Source organism: Camelus dromedarius, chromosome 34 (assembly GCF_036321535.1).
Source record: "Camelus dromedarius isolate mCamDro1 chromosome 34, mCamDro1.pat, whole genome shotgun sequence".
Taxonomy (NCBI): Eukaryota; Metazoa; Chordata; class Mammalia; order Artiodactyla; family Camelidae; genus Camelus; species Camelus dromedarius.
This window is the reverse complement of record NC_087469.1, coordinates 19960648-19985092: the sequence shown is the minus strand read 5'-3', so window position 1 is coordinate 19985092 and position 24445 is coordinate 19960648. Positions and strand designations below refer to the sequence as shown.

The window sequence follows — 24445 nt, the reverse complement described above, 5'->3', positions numbered from 1 at the left end:
AGAACTTAATCTCACACTCGCGCTGGACACGGCCCCGCACGGCGCTCACCTGAGGAGTCCAGGATGTTGTGTGGGCCGCCCCACGAGTCAAACCAGCCGGTCCAGTACTCCATTACCATCTTGGGCTGAACGCTCTGCGCACCACAAAAGCAGATGTTAGCTGGCTGAGGGAGATGGGGGCCCTTCCTGAGGAGTCCAGCACCTCCGACTTCTGGACCCTTCCCAGCTGCACACCTAGCCTCAGACACCTGTAAGCAGGGCACAGGTGAGCACCAAATGCACCTGCACCTGCTCGTCCCCCATGTGCAGCCTCCACCCGGAGTAGAGTGAGTGGCTGGGGCTACCGAAGTGGACACAGCAGACACTGCCCCGTGGATGTGGTGTCAATGCTGCCCACGGTGCTGGTGGAGAACCCCGGGTTCCGCCTGAGGTGAGCCTTTCCCAGCAGCACAGCCGTGTGGTCCTCACACCGGTTTGCTTTCTAGATCAAGCCAAGCTCTATGTGTCCTCTCCAGGGAGGGAGAGCCTTCCACCAGAGTCACCCTCTCTGAGAGGCTCATGTGGACACAGACCCGCAGCTGCCACGTCCCTTTGGCTGGAGGGGTCGGGGGCTGTGGGGTGGGCCCTCCACCAGGCCCAGGTCAGTTTCATCAGAAGTTTGCAAAACCAGACCAGAAGACCAGGGCACCACAGCTGTCCCAGCGCAGACTGCCACCACGATGCCTCGCAGGACGGTCCAGAGTCTAGTATTGCTTCCAGATCCTGACTTGGCACAGGACTGCCCCAGGGACACAGAGATCACTCCCGGGACCAGCTCCGCACAGCCACGTTCGCAGAAGCGCCAGAGCACCAGAGAGGCGTTGGGGCTGATGCTGGTGTCGCTGGCTCTGTACCGCAGGTCTTCCTCGCCCATCAAGCACCCCCTCTGCCACTGACAGCCTGGCAGTCAGGGGCCCCTGGCACAGGGCGTCACTGTCCCTTCAGGATGGTGGCAGGTTTGTGGTCCGTTGAGTAGAAGGTCCCCACCATGCCGCAGGAAAGGCCACAGAAGTCGCGACAATTTTCTAGCAAGACCAGTGGCTTGGTTTCCTTATGGATGCCTACCTCCAAGGGGACACCCTATACCTCGTTTAGGTCAGTAAGTCACACACGTCAGCAGCCTCCAGTGCCAGGAGGGGTCCCTCACCTGAGGGGCCGGGCTGTCCACCAATGGCCCGACGTAGCCAAGAGCTGGCTGTACCTGGACTGTGCAGGACTCCCTGACCTGCCCCTGCCAGGGGTTCCCCGTCCTGGAATCTGTCTCCTGTGGCCACTGGGAGAATCACAGGGGATGGGACACTGGAGCCCTCAGCACACGCTGCCCCCTGAAGATGTGCTCAGGGATACCTGCTTTCATCTTTTTAGGCACTGGACAGACCCAGGCCGGCAAGGTACAGCCTGGCACCCCAAGTAAAGCAGGGCAGGGGCACTGACCCCCTGAAGGACCTCTGATCTGAACGGCCCCTTCCTGGATGAAAGCACACGTTGTGGCCACGAGTGCTGTGGACAGGACGAATGGCCTGGGGCCACCCCTCTGCGGACGACGCTGCAGGAGCCTCTGGGGATCATGGCTGCCTGAGTTCCCCCCAGACATCACCCACTTGACCTTTAACTGCCCTATGAGGGGTCCCACTGTGACCCCCACTTCACAGAAGAGGGCAGAGAAGGTGAGGGGCACAACACTATCCCTATCCTGGGAAAACTCCAGGACAAGCCCACTTGGCTCCTGGGCAACTGTTTCCCTAACACGTCTCTTCCCCGGTGGGCAGAGACCCTGTCGTCTCAGACCCCTGCTGGGCAGGCGGAGGAAGCGGGGACACAAGCTGGGCCGGGGCCGCCTGCATGCTGTCTTCTTGGACCTGTGGAGCAGCTGTCCAGGGGCCCACTCTGTCCCACCTCGTCCTGGGCACCTCTCTGCATCCTGCTGGTCCCTCTAAACTCCAGTAGCACCTCCCACACACCGGGGCCCTCACCCTGGCGGCTTCACACTGTGGTTATGGCTTCACGTGGCTGTCCCTCTGGATACCACATCTGCTCCAAAAAGGAACAGCTGGAACAGGGGACAACCCAGCCTCCCCCACCAACAGCCCCATAACACAGGGTGAGATGCAGCCTCTGCTCCCCAAATGGTCACAGTGGCCTGGGCCAGATCATCGCTCTCCCTGGGAGAGGACGCGGACCTAAGACCGGAGGAGTCAGTCAGGGTAGGACTTCACCATAAGTTCCTGGATACATCCAGGAGCTCCTCTCCTCCTGGCCTGGAAGGGACTAGGACTCCCGTTTTCTGGTGACAACCGTCTTTCCGGGCCCAGAGCAGGTTAAGGTCAGACACAAACGGGCAGGGAATGTCTCTTCCCTCAACCCCTAGGGCCAAAATGAGCACACCTGGAACTCCTGAGTCTACAAACTTCCAGACAAAAGGCCTCTGGGACACAGCGCACCAAGCCCAGAGCTTCACAAAGTGCCCCTTTCTCAAGAGGCAGGAAACTAGCTTCACGCACCAGCCGACACAGGGACCCCTCAGAGCAACCTCGCCAGGGCAGGAAGAGGGGCACGGGGGTGGGATGGGCCCTGGGGAAGGGAGGCTGAAGCCCAGGGCTGAGCCGGGGCTGAGCCGGGGCCTTCCCTCAGTCTGCGGACCCAAGCCAGGGGCAGGCTCCCCACATGGAGGCTCAGCCCCGCTTTGGGAACCTGGTCCGTGCTCACTGACTCACCTGGACACTTAGCAGATAGGTGACCAGCAGCTGCAGCTCGCTCTGTGACTGCAGGTTGATGGTGGCCAGCACTGCAATGGAGGAGAACAGAGAGTTCTCCCCAAATCCAGGAAGACCTGGACCCTCCTCACCCCACCGGCAAATCAACTAACTCATCTCGCCTCTGTCTCCCACCTCCAGTCACAGCTGACTTCCTGTAACATCAGGAGAAACCCCACCACTTGGCAGAGCCCCCCCGAGAGGCGTACCCCCCAGAGACGCACCCACCCTGCACTGCTCTCGATCGACATACTCTTTAGACCGGAGCCTGGAGCCTACACTGCACGTCCAGTGCCCAGTACAGGGTGCCCTTCTAAACCAAGGCTCCCTTTTACATCTTAGGGAATGGCTGATTTTCTGTTCCACCCCCAAGATCTTTAAACGGCTTTCTGCCAGAGGACGGGATCCCTGAGAAAGAGACCATGGACGTGGCCCTGAGGCTCCTTGCCTGCGTCTTGCCCCTAGATGGGGGGCCTGGGGAGGCAGGGCAGCCACCTGGGCAGCTGGCCCCCCGACGCACCAGTGATTACAGACAGACAGACAATAGCTGGGGTTCCGGGAGGTTAAACGACTTGTCTCAGGTCACACCACTGGTGAGTAACCCACCAGTCTGGGTAAGACTGCACATCCAGGCCCTCCTCACCAGAAGTGGACACCTGAGACAGGGGGCTGGTCTGAAACCTTGGCAGGGTCTCAGAGCCCAGTCAGCACGGCCAAGCGAACCCTGCACCTGCTCCGTCCTCCGTGACAGCCCAGGAAACAAGACGGAGGAGGAGACAGTAGGGAGCAAGAACGGGAGACGGGACGGTAGTTCAAGGATACCTCGGGTGCCTGGAAAGGGGCGGTGGGTCTGGAACCCACCTGAGAGCCGAGGGGACCGCCGGCCCCCACCCCAGCCCCCTGCATCTCCACATCCCAGACTCACGCCCCCTCTAGCCCAGGAAAGCAGAGGCTTGGTGGGAAGAGGACACTATGAACAGGTGACCCCTGCCGTTCCTACTGCCAGACACGCGCAGTGACGGCCCGAGGGTTCTCCTCAAGCATCACTTCATCCTGCGAAGCAGCACCCGCAGCACATACGTGGTTCCTCTCACTGGAACACGGACTCGCCCATCACCCACAGAGAGAGCACCAGCCACACCCCCACCAGCCCCCAGGGCCACTCGGTGCCTCTTCCCTAAACTGCTGGGTCAGCGCCGGATGATCCATCAAGAGGCTCCCAGACATGGGGAACAGAGCAGAACCAGTTAATGTGCAAAACAGTGAAATACCCTGAGAGAGATGAGAAAGACAGAGTCCCTGAATAAGCAGGCTGTGAGGAAAGAAATACGTTGAAGAGAAAAGTGAGTGTGACCCAGGAACTAGGACTGGAGGAAAACAGCTGAGGATGTCACCCATGACACAGCAGGGAAGGCGGGGATGAACCACTGAGCACTTGGAGGGTCACCATAGCGGCACGGCCACAAGCGGTCAGAGACCAGACGGGACGGCACAGCCGGGAGGGGCCAGCTGGCCGCCCCGCCCTGCAGCTCAGACGGGGCGCCCCGCAGAGACCACCACTGGGAAACCTGGACAGACAGGCGGACAGACAAGAGGATGGGGACCCAGGCCCAGTCCCAGGGAAGGCGTGCCGGCCGTGGTCAGGCCCGGGACAGCGCGGCGCCGGCGCCATCGGGCTGGATCAGAATCTGACAGCGCAAAACCTGTCAACACCGCGACAGGAGTTTGGAAGAGGAAAGAGGGAGGGAGGAAGAGGGAGAGAAAAGCCCTCAACAGGAGAGGAAAATAAACGGGGTAATTACAGCAGCAGTGCGGCCGCCAGTCAGGGCGGGGAGGGGTCTGCACCGCCAGGAAGGCCGCGGGGCCAGAGCGGCAGAGGAGACCTGAACCCTCGGCGGGAAGGAGCGCGCAGTCCCACGTTACCGAGATTTACGGAGAAGATGCCCGAGAAGCGTAAACGTTCAGAATGGTCACTGCTGGGCGCGGAGGGCCACACTGTTTCTTTATGCGCGTTCCTATGATTTTACTTTTACACCTTGGGAAAGCCTTACTTTACTTTATTTGAACTAAATCATTTAAAATAAGTAATTCCGGGGGGCAGGCAGCGATCCGGAGGCTGGGGGCGGGGACGAGAGTGGGAGGAGGAGAGGCGGGGGCGCGAGGGGCGGGGACCAGCGCGCATCCACCCTCCCTGCGCCTCGGCGGACAGGCCGGCAGCTAAGCCCGCCCCGCCCAGAGGGCCCAGCCCCAGCACGGCCGCAGCCCCTCCAGGTGCTGAGCCAGTGCGCGGAGCCCAGGAAGCAGCCGGGGACACAGCGCCCCGCGTGGAAGCGACGGGAACTGCGCCCGTCTTACGGTGGGAGGACAGGCCCCCAGGAGACCAGCCAGGTCCGAGAATCGCCCCGGACGCCAGGGAGAACGACGACGTTTCAAGGAAAAGACACTGAAGGTACCACGGAGGTCGGGGACAGTGTCATGCATGGGGAGGCCACCGCGACCCCGAAAGGGGCAGGGCTGGTGCAGAGAGGAGGGTGGTACTGGGCTCGCCTGGGGCCAAGACCGGGAGGCAAGGGGCCAGGGGCCAGGGAGCATGGAGGAGGGGACGGTCAAGGGGACAGCGGAGAAACAGAACACCCTGCAGGGACGTGGGCCAGCAGAGCCCTATCGGGGGGAGAAAGAGCAGCACGTTTATGTGCGGGTGTTACGGACCAGGAGGGAGAAAACCTGGTTATGCCAACAGGACGGGGCTGGGGAGAAAGGGCTTGCTTGTGTGGGAGCAGCACGTCCACAGGACAGGGAGACGCAGGGCGACGGCCCGGTGTGGGGACTGAGAGGCCAGCCACAGGGTCTACCCAAGTCCACCTGTCCCAGCCTCCCCTACCCCCTGAGGCCCAGACCCACGCACACAGGAGAACAGGCAACAGAGAACTCCGCTGTGGCTCAGGCCGTCTGGGGGAGCACAGCCAGGCCAGGGTGCCGCCCCAGTCCCCCATCCCCTACATGCCCAACAGGCAAGTACCTCCATCCATGACCCCCTTGCTCAGGCCGTCCTTGTTGTCTGAGGTCAAGAGCAGCTCCACGATACCCCGGTCCTCCAAGGCCTGTGAGGGATCAGACAAGTCAGCCTGCCGTTCCTCAAAGGAGAGAAAGGGGGAGAGTCTCCGCAAACGACTGTTCTGTGCAGAAAGCTGCCTGCATTTCAACAAAGCTCCAGTCAGCTTGAGCTCCCACCGTGGCACTCCCGACTGCACCATACACTGGACCCAAATATCTGACTCCACCCCAGGGACCCTCATTTAACCGGCAGAGCATGTAGCCCGAGCGCAGCGAGTTGAAGCAACTCCCCATACGGAGCCAACGTGCGGCGGAGGGTGCGGCCACGGCCTCAGGTGCCGGAGTGAGAGCAGCCCCCCAGGAAGACCCCCTACCACTGCCACCCAGTTAAGGATCCTTTACCCTTGGCCCTGGCAACACCACGTGTAAACTGTGCTTCCACTAATGTCAACCAACAAAGGGTAAACAGGTGAGGACTCTGTGGAACTAAAGGGAGGGAGAATGGGTTCACTAATTACTAAATGGTGCCGGGAGATGTGGTCTTGACCGGAGAGGAGCACCAGACCCGCACACCACACCAGAGCCCGTAACACACCCCACGGAAAGAGCATGGAGACAGGGCCCAAGCTGACGCTTACTCTCTTGACATAGGGCATGTAGGCAGGGTCTCTGTTATAGGAGCCATACTCGTTCTCCACCTGCACAGCAATGACAGGTCCTCCGTACCTGTACTGGGGAAGAGAGAAACAGTCAGGGCATGGGTGTCATGGGAGCCACAGAAGATCGTCGCCGAATACCAGAAATACATCCCACTTCAAAGAGCAGGTCTCAGAAAGCTTGGTGTATAATTGAGTGACGTCAGAGGACATAGAGCAGGAGGCTCCAGGCCTCTGTTCCCCTGTGGAAACATCAAATGAACAACTACACACTGACTAAAATAACTTTGTAGGGGCTTTGGAAAGAAGCCAAGTGTTTAAGCAAACAACTGAATGCCCAATCAAGAAGAAGACATTTTTTAAATGGCAGGAAATTCCATGGTGTCCCGCCCCCTCCCTGGTATCTCATGGTACAGTCAGAAGGACCCACCCCGATTACAGTCCCCTTCCCCAGGATAGAAGGGACAGAGCTTGTTTGCAACATTCAGAGCTGTCTGTAGGCTGCCCGCTGCCTGGTGGACTAGCCGCTGCTATCTGACTTTGAGATCAGACAGAGCATATTGGTACAGTTTGGACCTCTGGCTGGGAGCTGCAGAAGACAGGCATGGCCCACAGCATGTCAGCACTCTGGGGACTACAGACCCAAGGATGCCTGGCGGCAAAGTGTCACAGGCAGAGGAACACAAAGAACACCTCAGGCCACAGGAAGAAGCCAGGGTGAGACTCTGGGAATCAAGGCATAAAAGCAGCCGGGGGAAATTAAAAATAAAATAAATAAAAACATACACACTAGCCGGATAGGATACATGCCAAGGAAACATGTGAAATGATCTCAAGCCTTCATCCCAGGCTGATCTCCAAGAGCCCCCTGAATAGTAAAGGTGTCCCTGCAGACTGCAAGAACTGGGAGAGGGGCTGTTTCCTCAAATGCCCAGTTTTCAACCAAAAAACATGGCATACAAAGAAACAGGAAAACATACCTCATTCAAAGGGACAAAATAAATCTCCAGAAACAGTCTCTAAAGAAACACACCACTGAACTTACTAGACAAAGATTTTAAAATAACTGTCATAAATATGCTCAAAGAGCTAAAGAAAAACATGGACAGAGAAATCCGGAAAAGGACATACAGACAAAGTGAGAGTATCAATAAGGAGACAGAGACTATTACAAAAACTAAACAGAAATTCTGGAGCTGAAAAGTACATTATCTAAATAGAAAAATTCACCATAGGAGTTCAACAGCAGATTCAAACAGGCAGAAGAAAGATCGGGCAAACTTGACAACAGGTCATTTTGAAGTATTGAGTCTGAGGAGCAAAAAGGAAAAAGAAAGAAGAAAAGTGAACAGAGCCTGAGGGACTTAAGCAACATCAGTAAACAGACTAATATATTCAGTACAGACACCCTAAAAGGATAATAAAGAAAGGGGCAGAGAGATTATTTGAAGAAATAATAGCTAAAAACCTCTCAAATTTGAGGAGACATAGATATACAAATCCAAGAAGCTTCCGTGAACTCCAGGGAGCATTAAATCAAAGACCCATACCAGTACACATTATCAAATGGTCAGAAGCCAAAGACAGAGATTCTTAAAAGGAGCAAGAGAAAAGTAACTTGACATGGACAAAGGGTCCCCAACCTTGCAGGACACGTGGTCCTATCCAAAACATCCATAAGACATTCAGTCCATAAGACATTTAGTTCATGCCAAAAGGTCCTTGAAATTTGGTCCTGTCCAAAATGTCGATGTGCATACTTGGACCATGCCAAATGGTCTTGGACAAGACCAAACATCAAAGACCTTTTAGCGTGGACCAAATGTCTTATGCACATTTTGGACAGGACCAAATGTCTGCTAACCATCCCCAATAAGACTATCAGTGGATAGCTCATCAGAAATCTTGCAGGACAAAGGCAGTGGGATAATATATTAAAGTGCTGAAGGAAAAACAAAAACTACCAGCTAAGAATTCTATATCCAGCAAAACTATCCTTCAAAAATAAGAGAAAACTTTAAGATATTCTCAAACAAACAAAACCCGAGGGAACTCATTACCACTAGACTTGCCTTACAAGAAATGCTACATGGAGTCCCTCAAGGTGAAATAAAAAGATGCTAGACGAGAACTCAAAGCCAAATGAAGATATAAAGTTCTCCGGTAAAGGTAAATATGTGAAAAAAAATGTACAAACCAGCACTATTATAATTTTAGTTTATAATTCCATTTTTTATTTTTACAGGATTTAAAAAGACAAATGCATAAAATAATTATGAATCTGTATTAACTGGCACAATATATAGAGGTATAATTTGTGACAACAGTAATAAAAAGGGGGCAGAGCTGTAAAGGAGTAGAGCCTTTGTGACTGAAGTTAAGCTGGTGTCAACATAAAACAGAATGCCATAACTTTAGGACAGTATATGTAATCCCAATGGTAACCACAATCAAAATATCGACAGAATATACACAGAGGGAGATGAAAAGGGAATCAAAACTTATCACTAAAAAAAATCAACTAAATACAAAGAAGGTAGTAATGAAGGTGATGAGGGATAAAAAAAAACTATAAGACATACAGAAAACAAATAACAAAAGTAAGTGCTTTCCTATCAGTAATTACTTTAAGTGTAAATGGATTAAACTCCCCAACCAAAAGACACAGATTTGCAGAGTGGATAAAAAAACAGTATCCAACTATGTGCTGTCTACAGGACACTCATGTTAGATCTACGGACAATCACAGGTTGAAAATGAAAGGATGGAAAAAAATATTCTACGCAAATAGTAACCAACAGAGAGCAGGGATGACTAATACCAACCAAAATAGACTTAAAGTCAAAAGCTGTTAGAAGACACAAAGAAGGACATTGTATAATATACATGGGTGTGTGTGTGTGTGTGTGTATGTGTGTATACACACATACACATATATACATACATATATATATTCACACAATGATAAAAGGGTCAATTTAGAAGATATAATAATTATAAACATATATGCACAGAACATCAGACCTCCAAAGTATTTGAAGCAAATATTGACAATTAAAGAGGAAAAAGTGGCTCTATAAAAACAGGAGATTTCAACGCCCCATCTTCAGTAATAGAACCACCAGATAGAAGATCAGCAAGGCAAGGATACAGAGACTTGAACAGTACCACAGACCAAATGGACCCCACATGTGCATGGAGGACACAGCACCCAACAGCACAGAACACGTTTTTCTCAAATGTACACAGAACACTCTCTAGAATAAACCATATGTTAGGCCACAAAACAAGTTTTAATGAATTTTAAAAGACTGAAATCATATGGAGTATCTTTTCCAGTCAGAATAAGATGAAACTAGAAGCCAGCAACAGAAAGGAAACTGGAAAATTCCTAAGTATGTGAATAAACAACCAGTATCTCAAAGGAGAAATTACAGGGAAGTTGGAAGATATCTTGATACAAATTAAAATGAAAACAACAGAACAAACGTATGAGATGCAGTGAAAGCAGTGCTCAGAGGGACATTCACAACTGTAAACACATTAGAAGAGATAAGAGCTCTCAACTCAACAACCTAACTTTTCACCTTAAGGAACTAGAAAAGGAGAAACAAACTAAACTCAAAGGTAGCAGAGGAAGGAAATAATAAATTTTAGAGCAGAGAAAATATACAGACTAGAAAAACAATGGAGAAAAAGCTACAAAACCAAGAGCTGGTTCTTTGGAAAGATCAACAAAATTGGCAAAACTTTAGTCAGATTAATAGGAGAGAAAAAACTCAAATAACTAAAAATCAGAAACAAAACAGATGGAGATACATTTATACTAAAAAAAATTTACTCCTTGCTTATCTGAAAATCACATTTAATCGGGTATCCTGTGTTTTATTTGCCTACCATGCAAATGACCAGCAGTTCCTTTGATCTGTGTGTGCTGGGAGTATCCCAAACCATTGACTCAAAGCAGTTTTTACTGATGTTCTAACTTCTTGGCGTCACACTTCTTATTTTTACAGAAGCAACTGGGTTAATTACTTTCATTCCTGCTTTTTCACTGTTTCCGATTATTACATGCAATGTTAAGATACTCCCCAAAATTCGCTTTAACGCCTATGCTTTGAATGTTGGGTGTGTCATGCGGCACCTTTTTGGTAGCAGAAGGATGTACCGTGCAATGTCCTCAGTGGTAACTTTACAACTACAAGAAGTCCTGCCGTCCCCCAGGCAGGGGCCTCCCCACGTACACTCCCCCCAGCAGAGCAGAGCCACTGGGCTGTGGGGACACAGACGGGGGTTTCCAGTTATCCGGGCGTCAAGGGCCCCTGGAGGCAACACTGAAATAGACCTCCAAAGAGACCCCGCCGTGGGGAGGGCTGGGCCCTGTGTCAAAGGTGCTGCGAGCCCCTGGCCTGAGGGCTCCACCCAGGCTGCGGCCACCACTGGGGGACGGGGAGGGGGAGGGAGAGCGTGCCCACCCTTACCTGGAGGGGCACCACCCTGGACATCAGGTGGTCAAAATAAAGGTCCACTGCGTCAGTGAAGCCCTTGTAGGTTGTCCTCAGCCTCATGCCGGAGTCCTGGAGTAGCCAGCTTGAACAAAGGGGAGGGTGGTTAGTTTTGCTGTCTGTGGGTTCGCCCTGGGCAGGGTGATGCGTGAGAAAGAGGCAGGGTCAGAGAGCTTGGGAACGAGTGAGGACCTCTGAGCCACCTCCACTGGGCGGGGGTGGCAGGCAGGGTGCTACACCACAGACTGGGGGCAGACACCGCTTGGCTCAGGCCTGGCACAGCCCTGCGCCCCCCGAGGTCACAGCCCCGCAACCCCTGAGGTCACAGCCCCGCGCCCCCTGAGGTCACATGCTTGCCTCCCGCAAACGGCACAGCCCTGCATCCCCCGAGGTCACGGCCCCGTGTCCCCAGAAGTCACAGCCCTGAGGCCACTCTATTTCCAGCTTCAGGGCTGGCTGCCAGTCAGCGTGAGAAAGGCTTCTCATTGAACTCAAGGCCCAGTTTTCAAGCGTTTACTCCAGTCTCAATACAAAGGGGTGAGGAGAATGGAATGAGGAATCACAGGGTCAGAGGACACAGGTGCCACCTTCCAGGTCACCCAGAAGAAGAAGCATGAGATGCAGCTGAGAGGCCAACTCTGGTCCAGCCGCCTCCATGCCCACCTTCCCCTCATCAGTATTCAGAGCCCACTCATGGGAGGAGCTGGAGACCAAGATTAGTCCCTCCTGCAACCTGCCTGTGTGACCTTGCTCCCCAGGTGAGCAGAGCGTCACTCCCAGAGCTGGAGCCAGGGTGTTTCCCCTCTCACATGAAATTCTGAGCAACACTGGTATTTTTACAAGAGGCTCTGATGCATCTTTCATCCTGATCTGAAGTCTGGAACGGGGTCAGAAAGCCATCGATCTGAGTCAGGTAACCCTGGACAAGGAGACGGCAGCTCCCTCGGGTCTGACCCCGTCTTATCTAGAAAGCTCTGTCTCTCATCCTCACCGGGATCCTGTGGGATTCCCAGTGCTCCCAGCTCGCCCCCTCCCCGGGGCTGCCCCACCACCACGAGCCTGTCCTCCCCGCGACCCAGACCTGCATGGACAGGTGAGTGCAGGGAGGTCTGAGCGCTGGAGCCCCTGCTGCTACTCGGCCAAGACTTAATCCTGTCCTCCCCCCATCTCCCGACTGGGGCCTGAGCCGGAGACATCGCTGACACACAGGTTTCTAATCCCCAGGTGTGGGGAGGCCACTCTGGCTGTGTGAGCCTTGCTGGGGGTGCCCTGGCCAAGCTGAATGGCCCAGGGACAGAGGAGACTGCTTGCCTGGGCCCCTAGGGTGGGGTGGGGTCACTCCAGAGATGAGAGTGTGAGGGCCCCCCAGGAGAAGGCCCAGCAGACAGAGCAGACGGGACCAGCCTCCTCCCCTCCCCCGCCAGCGGCGGGGCAGGGAGGGGAGGCTAACTGGCTGGAGCACTGAGGGTGGCTTCCTGCTCACAGGAAGACCTTTTTGCTGGAAATCAGTGGCCCCGAGGATGAGGACGAGGACTGGATGTGCTGCCCGGGGACTCTGGCCCAAGTCCGCATCTGACCAGACACACTGCTGACCCCCGTGGAGACCACACACCACGACGGCGCACTAAGGTCTGAGATCTGAAGACGAAGGAGGAAGCAAAGCAGCTGCTTCCCCTACACTTCCTCACAACACTGGGGCTTTAAAAACCTGCTTATCAGAAAGCGAGGCCGGTCAGGGGCAGACAAATAACCCGCGGAGTTCCGGCTCCACACGGAGGCCCAGGGCTGGGAGGATGGCGGCCCTGCTGCTCGCCACAAAAGGACCACGTGGAATCTGACCAGGGCCACAACTGGGGCATCACTTAAATGGGCCACTTATTCTGAAAAGGAACTTCAGGACAGAATGAAAAATAAACTTTGACAATGAAATTAAACCTACATTTCTGATTAGCGTTTTGCACAAGCACAGAATTCAAGTCAAGCCACTGCCGGAGGCCCCACCGCCCCCACCCCCAGCCCCACTCACCTGGGCAAGCCCCCGAGGTCCAGCTCACTGCAGACGTAGGGGCCCGGACGCAGGATCACCCACAGCCCGACCTCCGCGGCCAGCAGGACGAAGGCCCTAGGGAGCCAGAGTCACCAGCGCTCAGGCCTCAGAGCCAAGGGGTGGACAGCTCGGCACCACCGCGCCCCCTCCTCGCCTCCCCTCTTCTCACAGGGCTGGTGGCACTGAGGGCAGGACGCGGCCCCCACACACAGAGCAGGGGACACCCCCACCAGGTCACAGCAGAGGCCCCCAGCCTAGGACGTCTGCACAGCCCTCTGGGGCAGGAGGAGGGGCACAGAGGGGTACGGGGGTCCGACAGGGAGACTGGCCCGGATGGCCTTGCGGCCCTGGAGGGGCAGCCCCCGTCCCCGCCCAGGCGGCCGGAACGCATGGGCCGCACTGCAGAGGGGGGCCCACCCCGGGGACGGGGACGGACACCTCTGGGCACGGGGAGATGGCCTGGGCCCTGGGAGTAACAGGGTCACCACGGGAGCGAGTCCCCCGGGTCCTGGGAACAGGCTCCAGACCCCAGTCTCTCTCTGGCTCTCGGGGGGGGGGGGGGGGGGGCAGAGTGCAGACGCCCACGGTCCCCGCCCGCCCCAAGGAGCCCCGCCCCGCCCCGCAGGGTCGCGGGCGCAGCAGCAGCACCTACTCCAGGTCCAGGTTCCCGGAGAAGTCGAACTTGCCTCTTTCTGGCTCGTGGAGGTTCCACGGGACGTAGCTGTGGCAGGAAAGAGAATTACAGGCATGAGCTGTTCATTTATTCCACTTTATCTCCCTAAAAATTAGCACTTTCTATCCCCAAAACCCGTCATGACGGTTGAAGATGTGTTTCCTAGGTGCACTGTCTTAATGGTGTCAGCACTGGAACCGAGAACTAATTGAGGAGATTTAGGGACCTCAGAGAAACCAGGGTAAGCCACCTCCTGTGGGGAGGGGGGGGGTGAAACAGGCCACAGGGGAGCCCGAGCGCGTCCCCCTCCCTCCCAGCCAGAGAAGTCGCTTCAGAGGAAACCCAGTTCAACGGAGGGTAAGAGGAACCCTCAATCATCAGCCCATGTTTGCCGCTGCCTCCAGAATCCCAAACCCGGTGACAGAATGGAGGTTCTTACTCTAAAGAGAAGACAAGGACACGAAGCAGGTCCTTTAAGGGACCCCGCTCAGGAGGCAGAGGCGTGGAGTCACACGTGGTAACAGTAAGGATGGCGGCTTCTCTCCTGGACCGGCCCCCCCCCGCCCCCGCTGTGGTGGAGCCTCCCCCCCTGCCAAGCCTGCACAGGTAAAGGGAGAGGCTTGCCAGCTTCCAGTTCAGACTCAAGAGATTATACAGATTATCTGGCTTTAATAAAGCAAAATGCTCACCCTGCAATCTTGCCACCGGCTCCAGGAGCCCTACCACATGAGGACATCCCCCCCGGATCAGAACTCACATTTGCAATAAAAGGACCTTATTAGGTAGTCTTCCTGGAAAATTACACACTTTGTTCAGCTATGCTGTCCTAGCTCAGAACATCCCTGTAACTCTTTTTAGAACTGTCTTCAAAGCCAGTCCACAAAACACCAAGAGGCCCGGGACGCAGACCCCAGGACCTCTCCCAGGAAAGCGGCCTGGTGGCCAGGGCGGCCGCACTCACGTGGTCAGGGTGTTCAAGCCGCAGGCCCTCAGCTTCAGCAGGCGGTCCCTCCAGTACTCGCGGGGCACCCGGAAGTAGTGGATGGAGCCCCCAAAGATCCAGAAGGTGGAGTCCTCCAGCATGAAGTTCTGGCCTTTGGCCTGCAGCCCCGAGTGCCGGTGTCTCAGCCACGTGGGGACCAGGCCGCGCCAGCTCCACCTGCAAGGAGAGCAGTCGTCGGACACCCATCCTGGGGGGCGAGCTGGTGTCCAGGCAGTGAGAGTGCAGCCGGGACAGGCTTCCTCTTGCCCGGCGTCCAGCTCCACACCCTCACCCTCCAGCCCATGCACAAGACACACGCGGTGTTTCACACGGAGAATGTGCTCACAGCAAGGAGGAAGGGTCACACTGCACGGGGAGGGGTTTTAGGGCTGAGAAGCTGCCTGTGGGTGCTGGGACTCGGGGGGGAACTCGGGGGAGGACCCGGCTTCCTACGATGGCCAGCTTGACGAGGCCATCTGACTAAACACCGAAGCAGCGACTGCTTGGAACAGTACCTCCGAGCCACCTCATGGTCACAGCTGCCGGGCGTGAGGGGCAGAGACCTGGAAAGAGGCACCTGGTTAGGAACGGTGTCAGCTCTTGACCAGATTCCAGGTCTTACTGTGACCTGAAGATGGAGTGTTGGCCCAGGGACAAGCCGGCAGGACAGGGAGCCCCAGGGCGGGTTTGGGGGACGCTGGAAAGTCTTAATCCTGGAAGAAGCACCTCTTGGCATCTAGCGGTTTGGCCATGGGGAGGCCCTCAAACTGACCCTGAGACTCAGGGCTCCAAGAACCCCTCCTTCTCTGCTGCGCCCCGTCTCCTGACGGCCAGAGGGAGCAGCGAGAGAGGTGGGAGCAGGAGTTTCCAGCCAGGAGTTTCGGAAAGTTGGAGACACACAACCAGAGTGAGTGCATCTGGTGCGAAAGCAGATTTTCCTTTGCTTTAAAAGTCCCTAAACCACTCTGGTCTTTCCACTCATTTTGAAACAATGGCTAAAACCACACGCTGGTTGAAACAGTCATGTGAGAACCAGAAGTCCTGACTCCAGACTCCCCTCCAGGACGGCTCCTCCTGCAGCGCCTCGGGTGGAGGCCCTGGGCGGACCCGCAGGCCCATGGCCAACACCCACTGAGCTTGCGGGCGGGCCCCTCTCCAGCTCTGGGTGCCCCCATCTCCGCCACCAGCACTGGCCTCCTTCTCCCACGTGCCCGTGGCTTCTCCTCCACCTACAAGGCCAAGGGCCTCAGCTCTGACTGTCCACATGCACACTCTGTGCTGTGGAGCAGCCAGGGCCCTGCTGCTCACTGGCCGCAGTCTTTAACAGTTCACACTTCAGCAACTGTATGTGGCGCACACACACAGCTGCTTGCACGAGCGTGAGCTCCTCAGAAAGCCCGCTCCCATCCCGCCAAAGCCCCTCCGAGCACACAGCCCTGGGAGGACCCCGACATCTGCGGCCTCCACCGCCCAGGCAGGCCAGGGAGGACAGCTCCAGTCCTGAGAGCTGCAGGGAGTCACACACACAGCCACACGTGCGCGCGTGAGCGCACGCGCGCGCACACACACGGCAGGCCGGCTCTGCAGCAGGGACCATGCAGCTCCAGGGCCCCACACTCAGGAGGCCCCCGTGAGAGTGAGCTTGGGGCCTGACAAGCAACCCCACACCCTGATGGCACAAGACGTGGCTACAGTGGCCACCACGTCACCACATGCAAACATATCCCCACCCTGAAAGTCTTAGTGATGCTTAAACGAGGCCCCCGTTTTCATCATGTGCTGGGCCCCACTGGGCAGCCGGCTTCATGACGACAGAGGACAGCGGCCAAGAGCACAGGTAACTGCTGAACGAAGAACCCACCTAAACCACCTAAACCAGCTGGGCAGAGCCGGAGGGGACTTCGGGGAGAAGAGGGCGCTTGAACCCAGGGATACAAGAACACACAGTAAACCGGGGGCAACAGCACAGACGTGAAGGCCAGTGTCCTCGGGGAACGGCCAGCAGACGGGCGGGAGAGGGTGTAGATGGTCCACTCCAGCCCGCTGGCCTCACCACACAGCCAGCGCCTGGTCCTTGCCGGGTCCATCCAGAGGTGGGGACGCTTCCCTGCGATGGCAGTGACCATGTGTCCACTGACGCCAGTCATGAAAGGCTGGGCGGTACCTTGTATACTTTTCTGTCTGTGTCCTTTCTCCAGTCACTTGTTTCTATTGTGTTTTGTGTAGTAACAGACTGGGAAGCACGGCTTTGGACGGGAACCGTGGGCGGGCCTGGGGCCACTGAGACACATGGACGGACGGCAGGCTCGCTGACCAGGGCACCTGCCTTCTCTCCGGCCGGAGCTCATATTAACACCTTCTGAATTCCTGTTGCCTTTGTCTTTGCTTCGTTGTGGGTGAGCAGCCTCTCGGTCATAGAACAACCTGGACAGCGGGCCTCAACCCCGACCTGATCGTCCTCTGGACTATTCTGCTCTGTCTGCAGCCTCCTGAGAGGCTCCTGGCAGGAGGTCCCGTGTCAGGACCCCGGCGGGGCCTCACACAGCCTCACGGTCTCCGTGATCCTGTCACTGGCACCCCTCCTGCAGGCACAGCGCAGGCTGCCAGGGAAACGTGGAGCAGAGACCCTCCTGGAGCAGGGGTGTCGTCGGGAGGGGACGGGGGGAGGGAGGGGGGAGGGAGGAGCCTGCTCATACTTCGCACCATCCTTGAGGACAGAGGGCACGGTCTGCAGGTCACGGGATGTGGTCAGAGGGACCGAGTGGACACATTTGGTTGAAAATGGGCAGATGAGCAGGTGACAGTCTCACAGCACCCCTCCCATGAGCCGGGCCCACAAGTGGGTTCCCAGCCGGTGGGGGGGGAGGGCCAGACCCCATCCCCTCCTTGAACAAAGTGCGCTAATCAGGACAGGCCTGGAGCACCCCCTGCCCTGCCGCAGGGCGTCCCTGCGTCCCCTGTAGGTGCAGCAAATGGTGACCACGACTGGGTCGGGGTGGGATAGGCGGGCCTGCCATGGGGTCACACAGACGTGCCCAGATCCAGACAGGCTGGCGTCCACGCACCCAGAAGCGGCAGAGACAGAGTCATCAAGCCCTGCAGGGTGTTTGTCTCCAGCAGCGACAGGGCAGCACTCACACAATTTCAGGCTGACCAAGGCTGTGGACAAGCTGGTATGCGAGGTAGGAACCTGCAGAAATGGTCCTCAGTTTGGTTCCCAGAACCTGAGTCCCTGCTGGTCCTGAGGGTTGAATGGCTTGGTTCCACACATAACATGCACTTGCTAATCTGAGATGATGACTTAACAAACCCAATTTCCAGGTGCTCTGGGACCCACTAGGGCCCCTAAGCAGAGGGTCAACGGAATCTGGGTCGAAGGCATCGTACTAAAGATGCTGACCAAGAACGCTGTCACCTCTCCACCCGTCCAAGTGGCCGGGTTCACTCAGACGGACACGTTAAACTGCCCGGACGACACATCCTCACTTGGGTCCAAAATACAAATTTCTGTCTATCACTCTCAAGATTCTGATGTGGCTCCAATTTCCTTGGCCACCCCAACCCCCTGAACTGCCCACCGGGGATGTCTGGGCCTTGCCTTCAGCCCTGTACATGCCCCCTCAGCTGGGGAAGGAGGGACCACCCACTCCCTGGCCCCAGCCGGTGTCCCTAATGCCTCTGCTCCAAAAGACTGCCTCCTGGATCAACCCTTGGGCCCCAAGGACTTCGGCCCCGGGAGACGGAGCTCTGTGCGCAGGCCTGGCCCAGCTTCCTGGATGTGCTCCTTGGCCTGGGCCCGAGGGTCTGACTCCTCCTTTGCTGGGAGAGGTACTGAATACTTCCAAAGGGCTTGGCCTTCCATCCAAAAGCAAGCCACTGATTCCGCGGGGATGCCCAGTCGTCCTGCAGCACCACTCAGGTCTGTGGCGCGGCTGCGGCTCCAGGAAGGCCCCAGGCACGCCAGGCACCGGCCGGCACCAGGCTGCGGCAGGTCAGGTGGGGCCACATCTAGAGACCACAGGGCTCTGTGCGCAAACAAGCGTGTACCAGAGAAAGGCTTGAGACCCCCTTGTGAAATGACGATATCGCCTCCTTAGTGATCACCCACACAACAACCACAAAAGTGACCTGACGTTACAAGCCGCCGCACTCTTTCTTTGGGAAAAATTTCCATTGCCAGCATCGTAAACAGAAAGAGTGCCACATCTGAGCCCCGGGGGAGAGGACGGCTCTGTAAGATAACCCCAAGGGCTCCCCTGACGACGGGCTTCCACACTGGGAGACGCCTGCGGAGTCGGAAAGGAAGGACTTCATCAAACAGGGGACAATGTGGTGAACAGCCTTTAAAATCCACCACATGGGGCCGACAGACCTGGGTATGTAAGAGTGGGGCTCGTTCTTACAAGACGCTCTGAGCACAAACAGAATTTCCCCGTCAGGTTCAGAGCGCAGCCCGATCCAACAGAAACGGAACATGATGTTGATTTACTTACTCTAACTTATTTTTACTTACTTCAAATGTCCGTCAGGATTTAAAATGAGTATCTCCCAGGGTCAGCCATTCTAGGCACAGAAATACACCCAACAGATACTCCCTGCAACGTTGCAGCAACCAATGCCCAGGAGGAGGGCTGTTTGAATAAGCCTGAGCCTCGGACACAAGGGGAGACGCTACAGCTTCCGGCCTCTGTGCGGGGCCCCAAGAGAAGCGGTTGCTGGGACCTCCTCCGGTGGGGGAGAGGGCGCCCAGGGGCCAGGAGCGGGAGAAGCTCATTTTATTCAGCTATTGCATCCTCTTCACAGATGATGCAGGCACAAAGTAAATTTGGCATGAACACACAATGTGCTTTTGTAAGGGGGGCCCGGCCACCGTCCTGCAGCGGGTACCAACCCATAGTCACCACCCGAGACCCCCTCAAGACAGGCCTGCCTCCCCACCATGGGCCTCTGGGGACCCCACCCCGCCCTTCCATCCCAGGGGGGGCCCCTCCCCAGGGGACTCTGCCAACACAGCCTTTAATATCCAGGCAATCAATTTAAGCAAAAGGTAGAACGGAGTGGAGAGGAAGCAGCAGACGCCCCCTCTCCAAAAGAACTCAGCAGGATCAAGGGGGCGGGCGGGGGGGCGGACTCCAGAGTCCTTGGCAGGTACTACATGTTCCGAAAAGATCTCTCTAAGCTCCAGCATCTCCCAAATCTGCATCAGAAGAGCACTCAAGGTGACATAATGGAAGATGAAAAGCTTTTATCTCACCAGCCCCTTACCTGCACGAAGAGGGAGAGAACTCCTTGGCCAATTTCCTGATACCTGTGGCTCCTTAGTGCTGAGTTCCCAGTGGTCTCCTGGGACAACACACCCTCACTGTCCGCGTGCTTGCTGAGACCCTCTGGTCCCCTCTAGCTGCCAGCTCGGACTGTCCCGAGACTCTCAGAGCCCACGCCACCCTCCGGCCCAGGGTGGCTCAGACACCTCCTCCCCACCTGTGCCACTGCCTCGGGTGTGAGCTTCCCCCCCAGGGGTCAGAGGGGTGGCACTTCCACTGCCAGATGAATAGGACAGCGTGCAGAGAGCCCCCCCAGGGAACGCAACTCAGGCCTCATGCACAGAGCCCAGAACAGGCAAAACTCATCAAATCAGTGACCTCTCAGGAGCCCAGGATGAGAGGCAGAGCTGTGCACTTGTCCTTCGAAGACAGACTGGCCATGATTCGGCCCAAACAAAGTGACCTGGTTCTGTGGCTGAGTGACCCATCTACCCCAAGGGGTCTGGGGGGGTCCTTGTCCTCTGAGAGGATCTGGGGCCTGAGATCCAAACAGTGCTGGGGCAGGGGAGACACGAACGCACCAGAGAAGGCGAGAGGTGTGTGGTCTAACTGACGGCCTCCTCTTTGCTGACTCTGCCAGCTAAGCTCTCAGGTGTGATGGGTGCCGAGCCAACCAGACCACTGCTCAGGGATGCACTGATATTAAAAGAAAGCCCTGAGTGGGCACCACACCCTGACAACACCGGCTCGCATCCCTGTGTCCAGGCAGCTGGAAGAGGCGGGAGAGTGAGGCCCAGAGCCGTGGTTCCCCGACATAGACCCACGCGTCCTGGACCTCAGACAACATGCTGACAGAAGGAGGCCAACGAGACAGAGGATGTACCTCAGGGTCACACTTCTGAAAAACTCTAGAAAATGCAAACTAATGTGTGGTGGCAGAAAGCAGCACGTCACGGCTAGGGAGGTGGGTACAGGGAGACGCCAGGGCCTCGCAAGCACTTTCTGGGGCTGATGGGTACTTTCACTATCTTCACTGCAGCGGTGGGTCCATGGGCGGGTCCACATATCAAAACCTGGCAGATTCTCCCTGCCAAACACGTGGTTATTGCATGACAATCACCCTGCTATCAAGGTAACTTTTTAAAAGACCTTTCTTCAACTAAAAACCAAAGGGTAAAATCTTCCTGAAAAGTCCTCACGGTCCTCCTGTTTCTTGGATATGATGTAATCAAACAGCTGTGATTGACCAGGAACCAGCCCAAGGTAAAGATCATTTTTTAAAAAGTGCAGCACTATATACGACAGCTAAGAAGACGTGGAAGCAACCTAAATGTCCGTCAACAGATGACTGGATAAAGGAGCTGTGGTATATTTATACAATGGAATACTACTCCGCCATAAAAAAGAATGAAATAATGCCATTTACAGCCACATGGATGGACCTAGAGATCATCATTCTATGTGAAGTAAGCCAGAAAGAGAAAGAAAAATACCATATGATACCACTCATAGGTGGGATCTAAAAAAAGAAAAAAGAAGACATGAATGAGCTTATCTACAAAACAGAAACAGACTCATACACATAGTAAACAAACTTATGGTTACAGCAGAAGGGAAGGGGGTGGGAAGGGATAAATTGGGAGTTTGAAATTTTCAGATACTAACTACTATATATAAAATAGATAAGCAAGTTTCTTCTGTAGAGCACAGGGAACAATATTCAATATCTTGAAGTAACTTATAATGAAAACGAATATATGTATGTACATGTATGACTGAAACATTATGCTGTGCACCAGAAATTGACATATTGTAAACTGAATATACTTAAATTAAAAAAAACTCAGACACAAAAGCTGCAGCCGAGCAGCCCCTCCCCCATCCAAATACCTGCCTCTGATCCTGACAGCTTCGCCCCACAAAGTCATCAGCCAAGTAGCCAGTCCCCAGGAGACCTCTGTCCCACTGGCCACACCCACATCCCCAACACCAGCTGGCAGAGGCCCCACCTCCCACTCAGTTAATGACTCAGTCAACCTAGAGTAGGGCAGGGAGAGGAAGCCACAAAGGATGTTCTGCTTAGGCCCCCAGACGTAATCCCTGCTGTCCAGCGCAAGCTGGGTGGAAGGCCCCCTGGGAGGGTGATGCAGTCCAAAAGACACCCGGAAGACGAGTCATCCAGAGGACGCTAAGAGGCGGCCCTGAGCTAGGTTCAGAGCCGCTCTGGCCTCTGTCTTACCTGCTCAGAAAGAAGGCTCAGCGGGAAAAACACCTTTCCTAAGCATTCCCACCGCTTCCGGGGCTCAAGACACAGCCGTTCTTTCTCTGTGGCTCTTCCCAGCAGCCCCACGAGCCCCAACCAACTCCTACTGAGGCCACTCCACCCGGGGACATGTTCACTCACCCTGAGAGCCCAGGCTTCCTCATGGCCACTCGGCTGCCTGACACCTTGCCCTCTGTCCTGCCAGACACCCACAAGCACCCACCCCCACTTCCCCTGGATGGCCAGGGTGTACCACCTGCCTGTCTCAGGCCCCTCAGAGCCACCCCCCAGTGACCTGTCTGGGTCCCCTGCAGAACTGCCACGTCCTTGACCTCCAACAGTGGGCACAGCACATGCTCCCTGCACACTTCTGGCCTTTCTTCCTGGGGGACTGGTTCCTGGACATCCTGCCGTAGGCCACAGGTGCTGAGGAATCCCCCTGGGTTTTGCATCAGCCTCGCAACTACAGGTGCCAGGACCAGTCAACCAGGAAGGGGTAAGTGGCCACAGACAGGAAAGAAGACATCTTGGGAACAAGTGGAAAACAAAATACCCCTTAAATCTTCTGGGCCCCAGAGTGAGAAGCGCACCATCTCCTTATCCCAAACAACACCGTGACGTCCTACCTCCCAAACAAAGACGACACCTAGGTCTTGGAAAGGGGTAATGGGAAGAGTCAGGGGCCCTCCATCAAAAGTGTCCCTCCCTATCTCCTGGAGGAAGTCCAGAGAACCTCCGACGGGGACAGAGAAGAAGCAAAAGATAAAGCCGATGGTGGCGATGGTGGCATGCCTGCCGCCAGGTCCAAGGGCTCAGCCTTCAGCTGCAACACTAACTTTCCTGCCAAAGCACTGGATACTGTGGCCTGCCTTCCCAGCAACACCGGAGGTTTTGAATATGGAAAGTGCGAGTCATTGACCTCAAAGATAGGGTCAGGGCTGTAGCATCCTATAAACAGACACAGTTTAGGAAAATTTGGGGCTCCAGCATCCACACTGGCTGTGGGTAAATTATTCTATCACTAAATGCACCCCCAAACATTTTGTAAGGGGCTAGTGCAGAGGGGTAAGCCGGTGACTGGTGGGAGAGTGGAGAGAGAAGGCTCATCAATCCTAGAACAGGGCAAATGCACCCAGGGTAGGATCTTGGAGGACCCTTGGGACAGAGTCCTCGTGACTGCACTGGGCAGGCCAAATTGACCTTAGTGTGAGCCCTGGAGCTCTGGCCTCTGCCGAACAGAGAAGCCTAGCACTAGGCTTGGCAGGAAATGTGGGGACCTGGGAGAAGAGCAGAGGGGGCTCCGCAGGAAGACTAGGGGCGCGCGGCTCTGGGGACGTCGGAGAGGGGTCTGAAGGCCCGTTCTGGGGACCTCCAGGAGGAGGAGGAATGGGGAGCCCTGGGCACAGACGCCCGGGGACCGGGAGCGCAGCACCTGGCGTCACCCAGGCCGCTGGGAGCGCAGAGGGACCGGGTGCCGGCGCTCCAGATCAGAGAGGCTGGAGAGCGGGTCCCGTGGGGACTCGGGCTTCGCGGGCGGCGGTGCGCGGGCTCATGGGCTGGCTCCCCGGTGCGAGGGGAGGCGAGAACGCAGGTGTGCAGGGCTGGGAGTCTGCTCACCTGCGGAGCACCAAGAAGCTCAAGATGACCAGCAGCAGCAGTCCGAGTGTGCGGCCCGGCCGCCGCCGAGCGCTCCACGTGGGCATCGCGCGTCCGCGGCTCCTTCACCTGCTCACAGAGCTCCAGCCAGCACTCCTCTCCGAGGCTCGCCGCGGGGGCGGGGCCGGTCGCCGGGGCAACGCGTCCCCGCCCGCCCGGCCGTCTGCGCTCATTGGCTGCTGCCCACGGTCCCGCCCCCGCGCCGCTTGGCCTAGCGCGGCAGGGGCGGGGCCTCGCCGGAGGGGCGCCGGTAGGGGCGCAGGTAGGGGTGCTGGTGGGGGTCCGGCGGTCTGCAGCTCCCCCGCGCCCCGGGTCCCCGCCTGCCTCCCGCGCCCCGAGAGGACTCCGAGTGTTGGGGGCTCCTTTCCTGCTCGCGATGTGCAAACAGGTGCAGGCGTACAGGGCGCGCATTGCACACCCAGCCCTTGCACACTCGCAGAGCACAGGGATGAAGTCACCCCGCTGCGCTGCATTAGCGAGCAGGTGCTTAAAGGCTCCTGAAAAGCCAACACAAAATCTTAGAACAATTCGGGGGTTGAAGTAAAAAATTTCT

General features: G+C 56.2%; 1 protein-coding gene across 1 annotated transcript in view; it reads right to left on the bottom strand.

Annotated features, from left to right (window-relative positions):
* Nucleotides 1-23952, bottom strand: part of LOC105104230 (beta-galactosidase-1-like protein 2) — a 30755-nt gene extending 6803 nt beyond the window's left edge. Inside the window, exons 1-9 of the mRNA XM_031443339.2 lie at nt 23854-23952; nt 14689-14886; nt 13707-13775; nt 13034-13129; nt 10984-11092; nt 6485-6577; nt 5812-5893; nt 2754-2824; nt 50-134 (exon numbers count right to left, since the gene is read on the bottom strand). Coding sequence (XP_031299199.1) covers nt 50-134; nt 2754-2824; nt 5812-5893; nt 6485-6577; nt 10984-11092; nt 13034-13129; nt 13707-13775; nt 14689-14886; nt 23854-23939 — 889 coding nt within the window. The 5' untranslated portion in view covers nt 23940-23952. The remainder of the gene's footprint in view (nt 1-49; nt 135-2753; nt 2825-5811; nt 5894-6484; nt 6578-10983; nt 11093-13033; nt 13130-13706; nt 13776-14688; nt 14887-23853) is intronic.
* Between the last annotated feature and the right edge of the window lie 493 nt (nt 23953-24445).